This window comes from Dromiciops gliroides, chromosome 5 (genome assembly GCF_019393635.1).
Source record: "Dromiciops gliroides isolate mDroGli1 chromosome 5, mDroGli1.pri, whole genome shotgun sequence".
Lineage (NCBI taxonomy): Eukaryota > Metazoa > Chordata > Mammalia > Microbiotheria > Microbiotheriidae > Dromiciops > Dromiciops gliroides.
The window spans coordinates 93,171,428-93,190,731 of record NC_057865.1 but is presented as its reverse complement, the minus strand read 5'-3'; the positions used below and the strand labels follow the sequence as shown (position 1 = coordinate 93,190,731).

The 19,304-nt window shown below is 40.1% G+C and overlaps 1 protein-coding gene across 1 annotated transcript in view; it reads right to left on the bottom strand.

The window, feature by feature from the left end:
- Positions 1 to 18,972, bottom strand: part of LOC122730024 (GTPase IMAP family member 8-like) — a 30,994-nt gene extending 12,022 nt beyond the window's left edge. The window contains exons 1-4 of the mRNA XM_043969218.1: positions 18,855 to 18,972; positions 8,128 to 8,226; positions 4,705 to 5,409; positions 1,068 to 1,772 (exon numbers count right to left, since the gene is read on the bottom strand). Coding sequence (XP_043825153.1) covers positions 1,068 to 1,772; positions 4,705 to 5,409; positions 8,128 to 8,185 — 1,468 coding nt within the window. The 5' untranslated portion in view covers positions 8,186 to 8,226; positions 18,855 to 18,972. The remainder of the gene's footprint in view (positions 1 to 1,067; positions 1,773 to 4,704; positions 5,410 to 8,127; positions 8,227 to 18,854) is intronic.
- Between the last annotated feature and the right edge of the window lie 332 nt (positions 18,973 to 19,304).

Sequence of the window (19,304 nt, the reverse complement as noted above, 5' to 3'; positions counted from 1 at the left end):
GGGAAAAAGAAAAGAATGTATATATTCTAAAATGTTTATAGAAGCTTTCTTTGTGGTGGCAAAGAACTGATGCCCATCAATTGGAGAATGGCTGAACAAGTTGGGGTTATGACAGTGATGGAATACCTCTGTGCTATAAGAAATAATGAGCTCAGTGATTTTAGAAAACCATGGAAAGACACGCAAAATAATGAAAAAGTGAAATTAACAGAACAAAAAGAACATTTTATATAGTAACAGCAATATTGTTTTAAGAATGACTTTGATGAGGCAGCTAGGTGGCCTAATGGATAGAGTACCAGCCCTGGAGTCAGGAGGACCTGAGTTCAAATCCAGCCTTGGACACTTGACACTCACTAGCTGTGTGACCCTGGGCAAATTACTTAACCCTCATTGCCCCACAAAAAAAAATAAAAATAAAAAAAGAATGACTTTGAGCTAATAAGTTATTTTCTCTATTATAAATACCCAAATTAACTATAAAGGACATGTCAAGAAAAATGTTATTTGCATCCAGAGAAAAAACTAATAAATAGAAGTATAGTATAACTTTACATATATGCGTATTTGTGTCTAATGGTAGCTATCTCTAGGGCAGGGTGGGACAAGGGAGGTAAGAGGGGAAAAAAGAAATTTACATGATAATTTTGTTGTATATTTGAAAGGAATAGCAACTTGCCCATATTGTATGTGCAGTTTCAAGTACAATCATCTTTTTTATTGTACTATGTTATGGAAATGCTTGTTTTATTCCATAAATTAAAACCTTTTAAAAATAAATGAGTGGCAGCTAGGTGGTGCAGTGGATAGAGCACTGGCCCTGGATTCAGGAGGACCTGAGTTCAAATCCAGCCTCAGATACTTGACACTTACTAGCTGTGTGACCCTGGGCAAGTCACTTAACCCTCATTGCCCTGGGGAAAAAAAAATAAATGAGATTGATCTACATAAAATGACTAAAAAATAATAGAGGACAGGACATAAAGACAGATTATAAGAGAATGATGGTAGGGAAAAGATTGGTGAAAAGTTATAGGAAAAAGAAAGATTTCATTTGGAAAGATTACCTTCCAATGTGCTCATTCTTTCTAGTCTTCCTTCTTCCCTAGAGTTTCTAAATTTTATTTTCCTACCAGGTCCAATAGCAGCTTTCCTAATGATACAATGTTGACCTCCATTGTTGTGCACCATTTCATTGATCTTCTCCAGAAGCCCATTCACTTGGAGTTGTTCCTCCTCTCCTATAAGTCGGTAATTGAAAGCATAGTACTGAAATCCATAGCCCCAAATGAGGTTCTGAAGAGGTTTCTTTGTGCTCTTTATGAACTCCATCAGGTCCCTGCCTGCCAAGTCTTCTTTCCTGGTGAACAGAATGATCACATGTTTCCTCAGAGCTTCTTCTCCAAAAACCTTCTTGATGTTCTTCACCACTGCCTCATCTTCCCCTGTATAAGAGCCCAGTGGGATCACTAGAAGGAGGGCATGTGGGCCTGGAGAGCATAGAGAGGAGAGATGGCAGAGCTCTTCCTGGGAGTCCATTCGGGAAAAGATATCTGGGGTGTCAATGAGCACAAGTTTTCTTCGTCCCCAGATCCGCTGCTCTGTCCTGCACACTTGGGTCACTGGCTGCTCACTGAGTCTGGACACAAACACACACCTGCCCAGGATACTGTTTCCTGCAGCACTTTTCCCTGAACCATGTTTCCCCACCAGAAGAATCCTCAATTCATCTATCTTGTCATCCTGCTTGGGCTCTATCATGTGACCAGAACCTGTTTGGGGGGGGAGGGAATGACAGGTTAATTAATAACCTTTTCCTACAAATGGCATCCATGTTCAGCACAACCTACACAGGACTTGGGACTTGACCAATGGGCCTCACTTCATCAGAACCCATGGGAGTAGTTGAATCCTAGAATCACAGTGTCAGAAAGATCTCAAAAGTGTCACAAGAGATTTTCTTTTTGTTTTGGATTGAGTATGGCCATTTTATTTTTAAAGAAAATCATGTAACCTGTTGAAGCTTTTTGGAATTTAACTGAGACTTGGTGGGGAGAAAGATGGAAAGAGAAAGAGAGAGATTGTTTCTCTTTCTATATATATGAGTCCATGTATATACAGTATATGCATTTCTTTTTATATGTTCATACATGTACATATATGAATCATATATATGGTTTCATACACATATGTATGTATTTTATATCAATGTATTCCAGGGTGTGCTAGAACCAATTTGAATCAAACTGATCCAACTGTTAAATTTCCAGTGTGAATAATACATTTTAGATGGAAGTGTTAAGGGATCCATACATTTGGGAAAGTTAACTGGAATTATACAAAGTGAATACAATTCCAAAATCCTTTGAACTAGAGATTCCATTACTTGGTTTATACCCCAAGGAAGCTATCAATAAGAAGAAACTCCCCATGTGTTTATAGCAGCACTTATTGTGATAGCAAAGAATTGTAAACAGAAGAGATGCCCATCAATTTGGGAATGGCTAAATCAATCATGGTACATAAATGAAATGGAATATTACTGTCATATAAGAATAGAACTGTGATGAATACAGAGAAGAATGGAAAGATTTCTATGAAAGATGCAGAGTGAAGTAAGCAGAACCAAGAAAACAATGTGATTGGTCCTTTCTATGTATTCCTAATAAGACTTGAAATTGATGTTTCCTGCTATTGCACCTTTCTCTTCTTCTACATATTATTTTCTCCATCTGGGTATATTTTATCTCTCCCAACAGAGACCTTTAGACCTGGAACTATGTTTTATATTACCTTTGTGCTCTTATGATACCACCCTTGCATTGCACATGTGATAAGTGTACAATAAATTATGTTGGAAATTGTCCAGAGTCTTGAGTCACTTAGAAGGAATTAGCCCTGCTCTAGAACAAGGGTACAGAAATAGCAGAGATTGTGATGGGTAGTAGAGCTTAACTGGTCACAAGCAAAACTGAGGTCAGTAAAATATTCAATGTGGGTGAAGTATGGATTCTAGTCCACTGAAAAGTGTTGAAGAAAAGGAAGACCTTGCCATTTCTCTCTAGAACAGAAGTTGTTAACCTGGGATCTGTGAACCTTTTAAAAAAATATCTTGAGAGCTATATGTCAATCTAGTTGGTTTTCTGGTTAATCCTGTGTGTTTTATTATATACATTAAAAACATAATTATGTGAAAGAGTCACTAGGTACCATCAGACTACCAAAGAGGTTTATGACATAAAGAAAAGTTAAGATCTTCTGCCCCAAAGTGCACGTTCTTTCTCATCATCTATTCTTCCCTGTGGGGTTTATCGCCCTTCTCTAGCATCTCTGGATTTTTTCCACCCATTCCAAAGATAGACTTTTTGAAGGTAAACTGCTGACCTCTCTACAGTCTTCTTCCTGTTCCTGGAGAACACCTAGAGTCCAACACTATGCCCAGCCAATGACTTTAGCCAAAGGTTGCTGGAGTCAGAGACTCTTTAAAGTCCTTCTGCCTCTTTCTTCTCAAGCCTATCCCAGAGTCAGAAGCTCCAACCAATTTACAAAAGAGATGGGGAAGCTGGAAAAGAAACTGGGTAAAAGAGAAATGGAAGAGCTTAGAGGAATAGATGAGAAAAGGATTTAGATCACAAGAATCAGCCAGTCAGAATTTATTGAGAATATATTATTAGAGGGGCAGCTAGGTGGCCTAATGGATAGAGTACCAGCCCTGGAGTCAGGAGGACCTGAGTTCAAATCCAGCCTTGGACACTTGACACTCACTAGCTGTGTGACCCTGGGCAAGTCACTTAACTCTCATTGCCCTGGGGAAAAAAAATAAATGAGATTGATCTACATAAAATGACTAAAAAATAATAGAGGACAGGACATAAAGACAGATTATAAGAGAATGATGGTAGGGAAAAGATTGGTGAAAAGTTATAGGAAAAAGAAAGATTTCATTTGGAAAGATTACCTTCCAATGTGCTCATTCTTTCTAGTCTTGGACACTTGACACTCACTAGCTGTGTGACCCTGGGCAAATTACTTAACCCTCATTGCCCCACAAAAAAAAATAAAAATAAAAAAAGAATGACTTTGAGCTAATAAATTATTTTCTCTATTATAAATACCCAAATTAACTATAAAGGACATGTCAAGAAAAATGTTATTTGCATCCAGAGAAAAAATAGAAGTATAGTATAACTTTACATATATGCGTATTTGTGTCTAATGGTAGCTATCTCTAGGGCAGGGTGGGACAAGGGAGATAAGAGGGGAAAAAAGAAATTTACATGATAATTTTGTTGTATATTTGAAAGGAATAGCACTTGCCCATATTGTATGTGCAGTTTCAAGTACAATCATCTTTTTTATTGTACTATGTTATGGAAATGCTTGTTTTATTCCATAAATTAAAACCTTTTAAAAATAAATGAGTGGCAGCTAGGTGGTGCAGTGGATAGAACACTGGCCCTGGATTCAGGAGGACCTGAGTTCAAATCCAGCCTCAGATACTTGACACTTACTAGCTGTGTGACCCTGGGCAAGTCACTTAACTCTCATTGCCCTGGGGAAAAAAAATAAATGAGATTGATCTACATAAAATGACTAAAAAATAATAGAGGACAGGACATAAAGACAGATTATAAGAGAATGATGGTAGGGAAAAGATTGGTGAAAAGTTATAGGAAAAAGAAAGATTTCATTTGGAAAGATTACCTTCCAATGTGCTCATTCTTTCTAGTCTTCCTTCTTCCCTAGAGTTTCTAAATTTTATTTTCCTACCAGGTCCAATAGCAGCTTTCCTAATGATACAATGTTGACCTCCATTGTTGTGCACCATTTCATTGATCTTCTCCAGAAGCCCATTCACTTGGAGTTGTTCCTCCTCTCCTATAAGTCGGTAATTGAAAGCATAGTACTGAAATCCATAGCCCCAAATGAGGTTCTGAAGAGGTTTCTTTGTGCTCTTTATGAACTCCATCAGGTCCCTGCCTGCCAAGTCTTCTTTCCTGGTGAACAGAATGATCACATGTTTCCTCAGAGCTTCTTCTCCAAAAACCTTCTTGATGTTCTTCACCACTGCCTCATCTTCCCCTGTATAAGAGCCCAGTGGGATCACTAGAAGGAGGGCATGTGGGCCTGGAGAGCATAGAGAGGAGAGATGGCAGAGCTCTTCCTGGGAGTCCATTCGGGAAAAGATATCTGGGGTGTCAATGAGCACAAGTTTTCTTCGTCCCCAGATCCGCTGCTCTGTCCTGCACACTTGGGTCACTGGCTGCTCACTGAGTCTGGACACAAACACACACCTGCCCAGGATACTGTTTCCTGCAGCACTTTTCCCTGAACCATGTTTCCCCACCAGAAGAATCCTCAATTCATCTATCTTGTCATCCTGCTTGGGCTCTATCATGTGACCAGAACCTGTTTGGGGGGGGAGGGAATGACAGGTTAATTAATAACCTTTTCCTACAAATGGCATCCATGTTCAGCACAACCTACACAGGACTTGGGACTTGACCAATGGGCCTCACTTCATCAGAACCCATGGGAGTAGTTGAATCCTAGAATCACAGTGTCAGAAAGGATCTCAAAAGTGTCATAAGAGATTGTGATAGAAATCTGTGAATAAGAGAAACTGAGGCACAAAGTTCTGAGCATGATAAAATTTCTAGGAAAGCTAGGAATGGCTTATAAATGAGCTCAATGACTCTTCAGCAGTCCAAGACAAACTGGGAGTTTACAGAGATTATTTTTAAGTCATAAAATAGCCATAGAAAAATTGCAGGGTCATTAAGAAGCTTGTTTTGATTGTATTTTCTTTTCTTTTTTTTATTTTTTTATTTTGGTGAGGCAATTGGGGTTAAGTGACTTGCAGCTAGTAAGTGTCACGTGTTTGAGGCCGGATTTGAACTCAAGTACTCCTGACTCCAGGGCCAGTGCTCTATCCACTGCACCACCTAGCTGCCCCTTGATTGTATTTTCATTGGATGAGACATGACAAAAAAAAATAACCCTGCATTTAGGCTCAGTATATCCTGGACCATTCTGAGCAAGAATCTATTGTTGAATTTGGAAGGTGGTAGGAATCAGAATAAAAATCTGCACTGCCTAACTGCACAGAAGCTCAGATCTGCAAAAAATGAGAAACTCTATGTAATCTACTCCAGTGAATACACACATGCACACATCTATTTTTCTTATCCTAACTGACTTATAAAAACTAAATTTAATCAGTGGGATAACCAATATCGCCTTTACTCAGGATTATTGATCAGTTCTTTTACTCCTTGAGGGCAAGGATCATAATTTATACTCCTCTCAATGCTCCACAATAGCTAGCAGAGAATGGGAAACTGGCAATGTGTCACTGGAACTCAAAGGAGAGAATAGGGTTAGAGATAAAGGTCAAGGAGTCACCAGCATAGAAACAGCAATCTAAATGCTGGGAACTGATTAAGTTACTAAGTAAGGGGATGACCAGGTCAGAGTGTTATGTTATACCCTCAGTTAGAAGGCATGTTAAGGATTATGATCTACCAAAAGTTTCTGAGATGGATTGCTTAAGCAAGTTAGCATAGAACCAGGAGAGATTAGTGTTGCAAAAACTCAGAGAGGAAAGAATACCAGAAGAGCATGGTCAATAGTGTCAAATGCTGTCGAGAGGATAAAAGTAATAAGAACTGATTAAAGGTCTTTGAATTAGGCAACAATATTATTGTTAATGTTGAAGGAAGAGAATATTAATGTTTAGGTATTGGGGTAACAAAGGACAAAAGTGAAACAGTCCTAAATGACCTTATATTCTAACCATTGGAGGTAACTTGTGTGTGTATGTACACTATACTAATATACTAATAATACTAATATATACTACTACCAATAATAAATTATCATTTCTATAGCACAATAAGTTTTACAAAATGCTTTACAAATCTCTCATCTTATTCTCACAACAACCCTGTCTGGAAGGGAGGTTTCATTTGAGTAATGAGGTCAGATGACAGATTGAAAGCATTTTAAGAAAAACAGTGAGAGGAGAAAAAGAGAAGGCAGCAAGTATAGGCTTATTTTTCAAGAAGTTTGAGAAAAGGAGTAGAAGTTGACAATGTTAGCCTGAAGGGATAGGAAGGTCTAATGAACTATAAGGGATATAAGAGATGTATGCATATTTAGAGATAACAGGGAAGGAAGCATTAATTGGGAGAGATTTATTCTGACAGAGATAAAGGGAGGTGATAAATCAATGCTATCCACTTGAATAGATGGAGGGGATAGGATTAAAGACACAGGTAGAGGGGATTGGCTTTGGTGAGGAAAGGTGCTACATCATCAGAAATAGGAGTAATGAATAAGATAGCGGGAGATCATGTCAAGGAGTTGTGAGATGTGAAGAAGTGGAAAAGAGACCACCTAGTGAATGATCTCCATTTTCTCAAAAAAGTATGAGATAAAGTCCTCAGCTGAGAGAGGGGAGCGATGTGGGAGAGAAGGCAAAGTCTGGAACAGTTTCTTTGGGGATTGGGTGAGATAGGAAGTCAAATGGAAGAAAATAAAATATTGAATCCCTGTAAGGAGGGCCCAGTAGGGAATATATAACATGAATTTTTACTGGACCCAGTCAACACTGTTCCTGGACTTGTATTTACTCCATTCAGTGGATAGAAGTACAAGAAAAGGAGACAGATTGTAGGAGTAATCTAGAATTGGGTTGTGACAAGTGGGAGAAAAGGACTTAACAGAAAGAATAGGTCATGGTGTTAACAAAAGGATCCCAGTTAAGAATGGCAAAAATAATAGCAAAAGCAGAGGTGATGGCATGGGGAAGTCGAGCTCCCTAAGTTTACAGTCAAGGAAAATGAGGCCCAAAGAAATTAAATGATTACTCAGGTGGTCACTCGGGTAACAGAACTTATATTCAAACTTAGATTTCATCAGTTCAAATTTATCAGTTTTCCCACTGGACTGTTGTGACACATCTATCACTACCTGTTACCTGTTACCTGTTATTCCTGTTGGAGGTCAGGAATAGTCACTAAAAGGGACAATTTTCCTCCAAAAGCACGGACACCATAAGACTGCCATTACAGAGACAGTTTGTAGTGTGGGGGAAAGAACCCTTCCCCACTAATCTTTCCTTACCTAGTTGTTGGTCTTGGAGTCTTCCTACAAGAGCCATGTCTGCAGCTTGCTGAAGCATCTGGGGGAAATTCCGAATTTTGAAAGTGTCCTCAGATTATTCTAACAAGAAACACAAGTGACAGAGCAATTCACAAGGATCCTTTTGTAACGATTGGAATGACGCCACCTGCTGGAGACTTACTGTAGAAGAGTTCCGCCCATGAAGCGAAGGTCTTTGAGGGCAAGACCAGGAGTCTTTTCTTTGGCGTCAGGAAGTGACGCGGACTAGTGGGAGGAGGAAGGAAGAGACTGGCGCTCGGTCTGACTCTCTTCCTGAGGACGCTGGTGGAGAGGGGAGCTAGAAATGTGCTCTCCCTTTAATAGATAGGAATCTAGGCCTTTTCTTCTCTCTTTACCAAACTCTTATTCTCCTTAATAAATGCTTAAAAGTCTAACTCTTGCTAAAGCTTATAATTTATTGGCGACCACTCATTAGATATTTTAGACAGTTTAGCTAGAATTTTAGCCCTTAACACTTTTTATGTGTCCCAGGCCTCTTATCCCCAAAACATAAAACTTTTAATCACTATGGAACATTTTGTTATATTTTAATATTAAAGATTTAGCATCATTTTAGTTCAATAGGAACCAATTAATCATTTATATGTATATGTATACATATATATGTGTATATATATATACATATTCCAAACATATTTTAATATTGCATTGAGTTTCAAGTGCAACCATTAAAGAAAGATATTGATGAGTCTGAGAGTGACCAGAGGAGGTGGAGGGTTTGAATACATGAAGTTGAAGGAAAGGAGATGTTTAATCTGCAGAAGTGAATGCTCAAGAGGAATCTGTAGAAACATATTTTTAAAACCTCCTTTTTCATTGCCCTAGAAATATTAAGAAATAATATTTCTCTATGTTTAATGCGATTATATACATATAACCTATATCAGATTGTTTTGTGTCTTGGGGAGGGAAGAGGGAAGAGAGGCAGGGAGAAAAATTTGGAACTTCAAAGCTTAGAAAAACAAATGTTGAAAACTCTCTTTGCATACAACTGTAAAATAATAAAATAATTTTAAGATTTAAAAAAAGAAATAACATTTCTCTCTAAAGCCCTTTCCACATTTCTAGGGAAAACCCATTGGGAAGTGGGGTGATAAGTAGAGGATGAAAAAGCATTCTTTTTTTTTAAGTGAGGCAATTGGGGTTAAGCGACTTGCCCAGGGTCACACAGCTAGTAAGTGTTAAGTGTCTGAGGCCGGATTTGAACTCAGGTACTCCTGACTCCAGGGCCAGTGCTCTATCCACTGCACCACCTAGCTGCCCCTGAAAAAGCATTCTTAATGAAATAGGCTGTGGATAATAAATACTCTTCACTCTTTTCAAGTCAACAAGCATTTATCAAGCACCTACTATGTGTGAGTGCCTGTACTAAGGTCTCAAGATACATAGAGGCCAAAAAATAACAACAATACTCTCTACTCTCCAGAACTGGGGGATTATGCAGATAACTATGTACAAACAAGATATTATACATGAATAATTGGAAGTATTCACAGAGGGAAGGCATTACAATTATGGAGGACTGGGAAAGGCTTCTTAAAGAAAGTGAGATTTTAGCATAGGTTTGAGGAAAGCCCAAGAAGCCAGGATGATGATATAAAAAGAGAGATAGTTCCAGGCTATCCAGGGGAAATGTTCATTCAGGAAAGGTAATGTCATATGATATGCACAGCAAGAAGACTAGTGCCAGTGGATAACAAAGTATATGGAAGGGAATAAAATATAAGAAAAATGAAAAGGTAGGAATGTGCCAAGTTATGTAGAGTTTTGGATACCAAGCAGAGGATTTTATATTTGATCCTGGCAGCAAGAGGGAACCAATGGAGTTTATTGATTAGGGAGGCAACATGGTCAGATCTGAGCTTTAGGGTGGTCAATTTGACAGCTAAGTGTAAGATGTACTGTAATAAGGGACAGATGAGGTAGGGAGACTGATCAGAAGGTTATTAAAGTAGTGATGCTTCAGGTGATAAGGACCCAAACCAGACTGATGGTAGAATCAAAAATGAGAAGGGACATTTATGAGAGATATTTAGAAAATAAATTGACAGGACTGGGCAACAGATTTTGTGTGGAGAGTGAGAAAGAATGAAGAGTGAAAAATGATGCCAAGGTTGTAAACCTGGAAAAGTGGGAGGGTATCTTTGACAATAACAGGGAAGACAGGACAAGGGGAGGGTCTAGAAAGAAAGACAGTTCAGTTTTGAACGTAGTGAATTTAAAATGTCAATGAAACGTCCAATTCAAGATGTCCAACAAGCAAATTTTAAAACAGCCTCTTAGATTTGGCAAGTAAGAGATCATTAATAACTTTGGAGACAGAGTTTCAAATGAATGATTGAAGAGAGTTAAAAAGGCAATGAGAGAAAAGTAAGCAGAAGCACCAGTTGTAGATAGCTTTCTCGAGGAGTTTAGACATAAAAGGAATGACAGATACTGGATGATAGCTAGTGAGGACGTCTGGATCAAATGAGGATTTTTTGAGAATGGGGAAGACATCGGAATCTTGTAGGGAGTAGGGAAGCAGTCCGTAAACAGGGAGAAATTGAAGATTAGTGAGAGAGTATAGACGAGAGGAGAATCTGTTGGGGGAGACAGGATGGAATGGGATCACTTGAGGAGAGGGGTTTGCATTGACAAGATGAAGGGATACCTCTTCATGGGAAAGAGGGGTGAAGGAGTAGAATAAAGTATCTGAGTGATATGGGATGGGGAGCAGAGGGTAGTCTCAGTTAATGACCTCATTTTTTCAATGAAATATGAGGTTCTCACCTGAGAGTGTGAAAAGGACGAACCATAGGAGATTTGGAAAAGCTGGTATGGTGAGTGGGATAGTAAGTCAAATGGAGATATAAAAGGATTGCTTCACTTCCATGAGACCCAGCTGAAATTATGTAAGATAGATTTCTAGTCAATTCAGCACAGTTTTGTGAGCATCTCCATCTTCATTCAATTGCATGTGAGTAGGAGTGAATGGTGCAGATACAGCCCCAGGCAGGCCGAGCCTCCAGAGCCTCAGAATCTTAAGAAACTTCTTCTGAAAGTTGGCTCATGGACCAGTGAGGGGGTTCAGCAGTTGGGAGGAATTGCTGCAATCTCTGCTGGAACTGGGGCAAAGCACCCATATTCTGAACCAGTAAGCAAACTTGAGCGGCAGTAGCCCAGTGGGGGAGGAGCATAGGCATGCCAAGCTTCTGACCATACAGAATCAAATTTCAATCAGACATCTGCTTCTGGATCAAAGAGAAAGCAGGCTGTGGTTACTTATATGCCTCGTAGGCTGAGAATGAGCCTAATCACCCCCTGGGACCTACTGTAGTTTGGGACAGTGAGTCTTGGAAGCAGAGCTACATGTCAAGGAGTTAAAAGCCAAGAAATAGGCAATTAAGATGAGTAGTCAGAGAAAGCAGCAGACCATTAAAAGCTTCTTTGAGGGCAAGGTAGACCAGAATACACCCTCAGACAAAGATAATAACAAAGTCAAAGCTCCAACATCCAAAGCTTCCAAGAAAAATATGAATTGGTCTCAGGCCATAGAAGTGCTCAAAAAGGACTTTAAAGAGAAAGTAAGAGAGATAGAAGGAAGATTTAGAGAGGGGGGAAATGGAAAGAGAAATGATAGTGATGCAGGAAAGTCATGAGAAAAAAGTAAACAGTTTGAAAAGCCAAGTGGAAAAAGAGATACAAAAGCCCTCTGAAGAAAATAGTTGCCTAAGAATTAGGATTGAACAAATGGAAGCTAGTGACTTTATGAGAAACCAAGACACAATAAAGTAAATCCAATTGAATAAAAAATAAAGGGCAACATGAAATATCTCTTTGGAAAACAGCTGACCTAGAGAATTGATCCAGGAGAGATAATTTGAAAATCATTGGACTTCCTGAAAAACATGATCAAAATAAGAGTTTAGACATCATCTTCCAAGAAATTGTCAGGGAAAATTGCCCTGATATGCTAGAAGCAGAAAGTAAAATAGAAATTAGAAAAATACACCGATCACCTCCAAAAAGAGATCCCAAAAGGAGAGAAGGGAACAGATTGGAGGAGTAATCCTAGGCTGAAATTTGGCATGGAACAGTCAATATTAGGACAAGGAGACTCAAGAGAAGAAGACAGTGTAGAGTTGAACTGGTTTACCAAGGGTTCAGATCAGAGAAGGGGAAAGATTGTAGCCAGTGAAGGGGCAACAGTCTGGGAAAGAACTCATGGATGGAGGAATTGGAGGTGCCAATGACAATGAAAAACAATGTTTAGGGTAGTAACGCAGAGGGAAAGATTGAAGGACAACAGATTGGGATCAAATAAGGGCATTTCAGTTCATATACATGAGAGTGATACATTTCCATGTGATGGCAATATAAAGGGATAATATACAGAGCTGAGTTAGAGTGGTGGAATAGGTCATGGGAAATGAGCAAGGTAAACAACTGGCAGTATCAATATTTTGGTTGAAATCCTCTAGCATGCTGGTAAGAAGACTGGGAGACAGTCACTGAATTCCTCAATAAAGGAAGGAGAGTATCCTAGAAATTGGTAGACAATGGCCACCAGAAGCTTGATTGGGTGATAAACATGGATTGAAAGAACCTCCAAGGAAGAGAAGTTACAGCCACGGTGGTAGAGAAAGAATCTGGAGGTGGCAAGGTGTAGCAAAGAATATTTGGTCTCCCTGACTACTACCTTAGTCTGGCATTATGAGTTAAAGTGCATAAACCACTAGAAAGGGTGACTAGGGAAGCTGTATCACTACAAAGGAGCCAGGTCAGACTTCCAGGGTGGAGCCAAGATGGTGGAGGAAAGGCAGTGAGCTCTCAAACTCATGACACAATCACGCCAAAAAACATCCAAATAACACCATAGGAAATTGCCTGGAGCAGCAAAACACACAGAAGAATGTGCTGAAATCATCTTCTAACCAAGAACGCCTTGGAAGGTCAGAAGGAGGGAGCTGCTATGCTGAGACAGGAGTGGAGCCCAACCCCACAGTCACCCTGACACAGATCAATCCCAGGAAGGCCTCACCAGAGAGGCAGACCCCCAGAGCCTCTGAATCAGCTGAAGCACCAGTGTCATCTAGAACTAAGCTTACAATATGGTAAGAGGACTGAGCCCTGGGCAGGAGGGAGACTACAGGGGTCTATGTTGGTGCTGAGGCAGAACTTGAGTTTTTCACCCCTGCTAGAAACCAGGAGGTAGGCTCGAGTAGCAGTGGCCCAGGTGGGGGAGGGGCACAGCCTCCTCAGAGCTGACAACCACAACACACAAAGCTGGTTGATTAGCAAGTTGGTTTGGGGTCATGTAAGGACAGGGGAACAGGCCAGGCAAGTGAAGAACCTGATCTTCCTTAAATCATACCACCTGGGACTTCTAAAGCTTGGAATACTGCAGCCTGGAAACAGTGCCCCACTTTAAGGAGCTAAAAGTCAAGTAAAAGAAAGGCAAGATGAGCAGACAGAGAAAGTTGAGGACCACAGAAAGTTTCTTCAGTAACAAGGAAGACCAAGGTGCACCCTCAGAGGAAGATGTCAACATCAGGCCCCTATATCTAAAGCTTCCAAGAAAAATATGAATTGGTCTCAGGCCATAGAGGCATTCAAAAAGGACTTTGAAGATAAAGTTAGAGAGGTAGAGGAAAAAATGGAAAGAGAAATGAGAGTGATGGAGGAAAGACATGAAGAAAAAGTCAACAGCTGGAAAAGCTCTCTGATGAAAATAATTGCCAGGGGCAGCTAGATGGCACAGTAGATAGAGCACCAGCCCTGGAGTCAGGAGTACCTGAGTTCAAATCCGGCCTCAGACACTTAACACTTACTAGCTGTGTGACCCTGGGCAAGTCACTTAACCCCAATTGCCTCACTAAAAAAAATAATAATAATAATTGCCTAAGAATGAGGATGGAACAAATGGAAGCCAGTGATTTTATGACAAACCAAGACACAATAAACCAAATCCAAATGAATAAAAAAATAGAGGGCAATGTGAAATATCTTCTGGGAAAAATTGCCGACCTGGAAAATAGGCCCAGGAGAGATAATTTGAAAATTATTGGTCTACCTGAAAACTGTGATCAAGAAAAGAGCTTAGACATCATCTTCCAAGATATTCTCAGGGAAAATTGCCCTGAAATTCTAGAAGCAGAAGCTAAAATAGAAATTGAAAGAATTCACCAATCACCTCCAGAAAGAGATCCCAAAAGGAAAATTCCTAGGAATATTATAGCCAAATTCCAGAGCTCTCAGGTCAAGGAGAAAATATTGCCAGCTGACAAAAAGAAAGAATTCAAGTACTGTGGAGCCTCAGTCAGGATAGCACAAGATTTAGCAGCTTCTACATTAAAGCATTGGAGGGCATGGAATATGATATTCCAGAGGGCAAAGCAATTGGGATTAAACCAAGAATAACCTACCCAGCAAAACTCATCATAATCTTTCAGAGGAAAAAATGGGACTTTAATGAAAAAGAGGACTTTCAGGTATTCATGATGAAAAGACCTGAACTGAATGGCAAATTTGACTTTCAAATACAAGACCTATACAAATACAAGAACTATAAAAAATTGGAGTTGAGGTCATACAGTGGGTGACTGTCTTATGTCTGAGGCCAGGTTTGGGCTGGGATCCCCCTAGGTCCAGGGTGCATGCTTTGTCCACTGTGTCACCTAGCTGCCCCATGATGACATCCTTAGGGTTAAACTGAGGGACGAGGGGAATGCACTGAGGGAGGGGAAAGTGCAGAGGTGAAATCTTACATGAAAGAAACAGGAAAAGGCTTATAGAGTGGGGGAAGAGATGGGAGAAGAGCAGGGCAGTAAATGAATTTTACACTCATCAGAAAAGGCTCAAAGACCTTAAACTCATCAGAGTTTACTCAAGGAGGGATTAACACACACACACCCAATTGGGTGGAGTAATCTATTTAATCTGGGGAGTAATTGAGCCTAATTCTCATCAGAATTGGCTCAAGGAGGGAATAATGTACACACTCAATTGGGTAGAGTAATCTCTCTAACCCTGCAGGAAAATAGGAGGGCAAGGGGATAAAGAGAGAGGGGCAAAAGAAGGAAGGGCAGAGTGGGGGAGGGGACAGACAGAAGCAAATGCCTTTTGAAGAGGGATAGGATGAAAGAAAATGGATAATAGAATAAATATCATGGGGAAGGGAATAGGATGGAAGGGAAACAGTTAATAGTAATCATGAAAAAGAGAAAAGGGGGGGGGGAAATTGTACAAAAAATATTTATAGCAACTCTTTGTGGAGGCTAAGAATTGAGAATCAAGGGAATGTCCATCAACTGAGGAATGATGGAAGAAACTGTGCTATATGATTTTGGTGAAATGGTTTTGTGCTATAGGAAATGACAAACAGGATGATCCCAGAAAAATCTGGAAAAGACTAATGAACATAGATGTATAGTGAAGTGAGCAGAGCTGAGAGGACATTGTGCATAGTGACAGCAGTATTGTTCAATGAGCAATTGTGAATGACTTAACTACTCTCAGCAATGCAATGATCCAAGACAATCCCAAGGGACTAATGAGGCAGCTTACTATCCACCCCCATAGAAAGAGCTTATAAAAAGAGCATTTGTGGATTGTACATATATAACCTGGTTACAATCTTGTGGAGGGGGCAGGAAGGGAGGGAGGGAAAAAAATTTGGAACTCTGAAATCTTATGAAAATGAATGTTAAAAACTACTCTTATATGTAACCGGAAAAAATAAAATAAATGTTGCTAAAATTTTTTTTTTAAAAATGCTATCCAACTCCAGAGAAAGAATTGCTGGAGTCTGAATGCAGATTGAAGCATACTTTAAAAAATAATAATAAATAAATAAAGTCTGTTACAATCTGAAAAAAAAAACTAAAAGGAAAAAAAAAAGGAGCCAGGTCTAGTGAGTGCAAGATGGAAGGACCAGGAAAGGAAAATATTAAAGATTTTATATTTATATATGTGTTTATTTGTGTCTGTGTATGTGTGAATGAACTCTCCTAAATATATATATATATATACATGTATATAATATAATTTTATATGTAGATAGATGATAGATAGATAGATAAATAGATAGAAACAGACCTACACAGCAGGCATTCAAGAGTGCACAGAGGAGGAGTTATATAGCTTTAAAGCCACAGGTGAAGAAAGAGGGATCGAGGAAGATGGGAACAAGGAAGTAGTCACTAAGGAACAGATAACAAGATTTTAACACTAGCAACCATGGGTTCAGACTGAGGTGAGAAGGGAATGACAGAGTGGGAGGTTTGAGGAAGGAGGGTGTAGGTTATCATTTACCATAGGGATTCGGTCTCAGGTCCCAGGACCTCAGACAGCTCTGGATAGCTGAAAGGAGGTTAGGGGGTGGGGACAGGTGCCCCAGAGGGAGCAACGCAAGTGCTATGGAGTTTATAAGTTTGCTTGGAGTTTTAAGAGGCCATAGAAGATCCCTGAGCACAGCAGAATGGTTGTTCAGGGAGATTAAGGAAACAACAAAACTCTATGTAGTTGTGAGAGGCCTCAGATAGTGCATGGAGTGGTATGGTTGCCATCCCTCCAAGAGAAGTGATTTGGTTCTCTACCCATCTAAGGGCTGTTTCTTCTTTACCTGGCCACCTGCAGTGATTGGTGTGCTAAGACACAACCATCTCATTAGAGAAAAGATCAAGATATCAATGACAGGGGGAAAATAACTTTGTTTTAGCTCTTGGAGTGTGGGGAATGGTCCAAGAGGGAATAGGATGGCAACTTGGGTACTCAACAAATCTGGAATATTAACCCAGACTGTATTTTAAGACATTTTTTCCTTGTTCAAGATTCCTATAAATGTTACCTAAAATTATCTTAAGGCAGAAAGTCAGGTTAGATGACATGGGGGTTGGTCAGTTTCTCTCTCTCTCTCTTATCTCTTAATCTGAATTTCATTAATGATATGTTAAATAAAATATTTTCTGCCATTCTTGAGCTAAAATCTCTATTAGTATTTTTTTTCTTCAACAGATATCATAGCTATATTCAAGTATTTCAAGGCTGTTGTACATAAGAGGAATGGATTTGGTTCTGTTTGGCCTCAGAGTGAAGATCTAAAAGAAGTTGCAGAAACAAGCTGAGGCGTAATGTCAGAAAAGAATTCTTAACAATGAGGGCTTTCCTGAAGAATAATGCATTCCCTCAAGAGGTGAGGTCTTCCTCTCCTTGGACCTTTTTCAGCAGAGGAGAGCTCCAGCTTGTTCTGTAGTTATCCAAATATAGGGCTCCTTCCTGAAATTTTCACATATGGGCTCCAGGGCCCCAGACTTCACCTCTTTCCACTGGGGCAGCATGTACTTTTTGGTTGCATTTAAACCCCCATGAAATAACATCCAGAATATAAGAACCACAAACTTTACAGCTGGGAGGGACCTTTGAGATAATCTAGTCCAACCCTGTCAGTATTCTGAGAAGCAACTTGAGCTCCTTCTCTGAAGTGCAATGAGTTATCCAAGGTCACACAGTTAATCATAAGATAGAGAGGGAAACCCACCACAGCAGCAAGGATTGAAGTAGGACAGAAGACTATGTTAGAGACAATTTTTAGGTGGGAGAATACACCAACAGGGAAGCTGTTCCTCTTCTCACACCAACAATTAAAGGTTATGTATACCTGTTTATATACCTATAGACCTGTGGTCTTGTAAAAATTTCTGAGGCCTAAAGGGGTCACAAGTAGGAAAGGTTTAAGCCCTGCTTAAGAGGGTCCCCTAGAAACAAAAGACCCTCTCCTCCTTCCCCACCCTGCCAACTTTGAGCAAGCTTCCGGGCTGATATAGTGCTGAAAGCTGACACCATAGTCCATGTGTTGTTCCATACTGAGCACAGCATTGAACTTTGTCTGTTGAAAGAAGCAAGTCTTTAGCTCCTGGTCACAAGTGACCAGGTCAGCTGGTCAGAATGGTGCCCAAAGGAGATGCCAGCTGGAGGGCTTTCTCAGTCATCCTTTAGTTTCCTCCCTGCCTATCACACCCCACACCTCAAGATCTCCAGAAAGGGCCTCAGAGAAGTTTGTATTTAAATAACTGCAGCTTACAAGGTGCTCTCCTTTCTTATTCTCAGAGACACACATTCTGCATATGTGGGCACACACACCACACACACACACACACACACACACACATCTTCTCCTTTCAAAACTAAGTGTCTAACCTCTAGCCTTCCACAGAACCATAACCTGCTCTCAGGGAAGTCTCAGATAGCCATTCATACTTCAGGACAAACTGAGACCCCAACTTCTCTCTTTGAGAAAGATTTGATTTTAAACTTTCTCTGTAGAATGAAAGGTTTCTCACCCATTTGGGGAATTCTAGATAGCCTATGTATGCATGGGGAGAGATATTGATCCTTCTCAAAGTGCCTGACAAGATAGGCAGCCATCTTCCCAATCTGCATTTGACTGCCCTGATCTTGAATTATTTCTGAAAGAATTGTCATTTTTAAATCCATTCATGTTTCAAACACACATGTGCACTTGCACACATAGATATACGGTAGCTCAGAGGAGTCCATTTGACTCTGGACACTCCCAAGTTCTCCACTTTCAATCTGATCCCACCCTGCTTCTCCTTACTCTCCTGGGAAGGTCAAATGCCCTCTAATGACTGCCAGGCACTCAGTTTTCCTCCCAATGCACTTACCATATAATTGGCCAGAAGGAAGAGACTCGTCGGGGAGAGGGGATTAGGAAAGGCCAGCTATTCTCTGCTTGTCTTTCCTGGATCAGCAGCCTTCTTTTTTCTCTCTCAGGGACTGCTGCTTAATACTCTGTTATAAAAAGAAATCTTGTGACTGAGGAGAAAACGAAAGCTACTCTGTGCCAAAAGTGAACCAGGCTGAGAGAGGAGCCTCCCCCCTCAGAAGGGAAGAGACAGTTGGCAGGGGTTGTTGTGAAAGGGAAAAGAAACAGTCCTAAACTCTAATGGTACAAAGCAGAATAAGTGGATGGACTAGTAGAAATGAGAGAATGGGGGCCAGGGGACAACAGCAGCCCCCACCATGAGATTCTGAACTGTCCCAAGTAATTATGAATAGAAGACTAACTGTTTCCAGACTACTAACACTCAGACCCCTGACATGGGGCTTAGGAT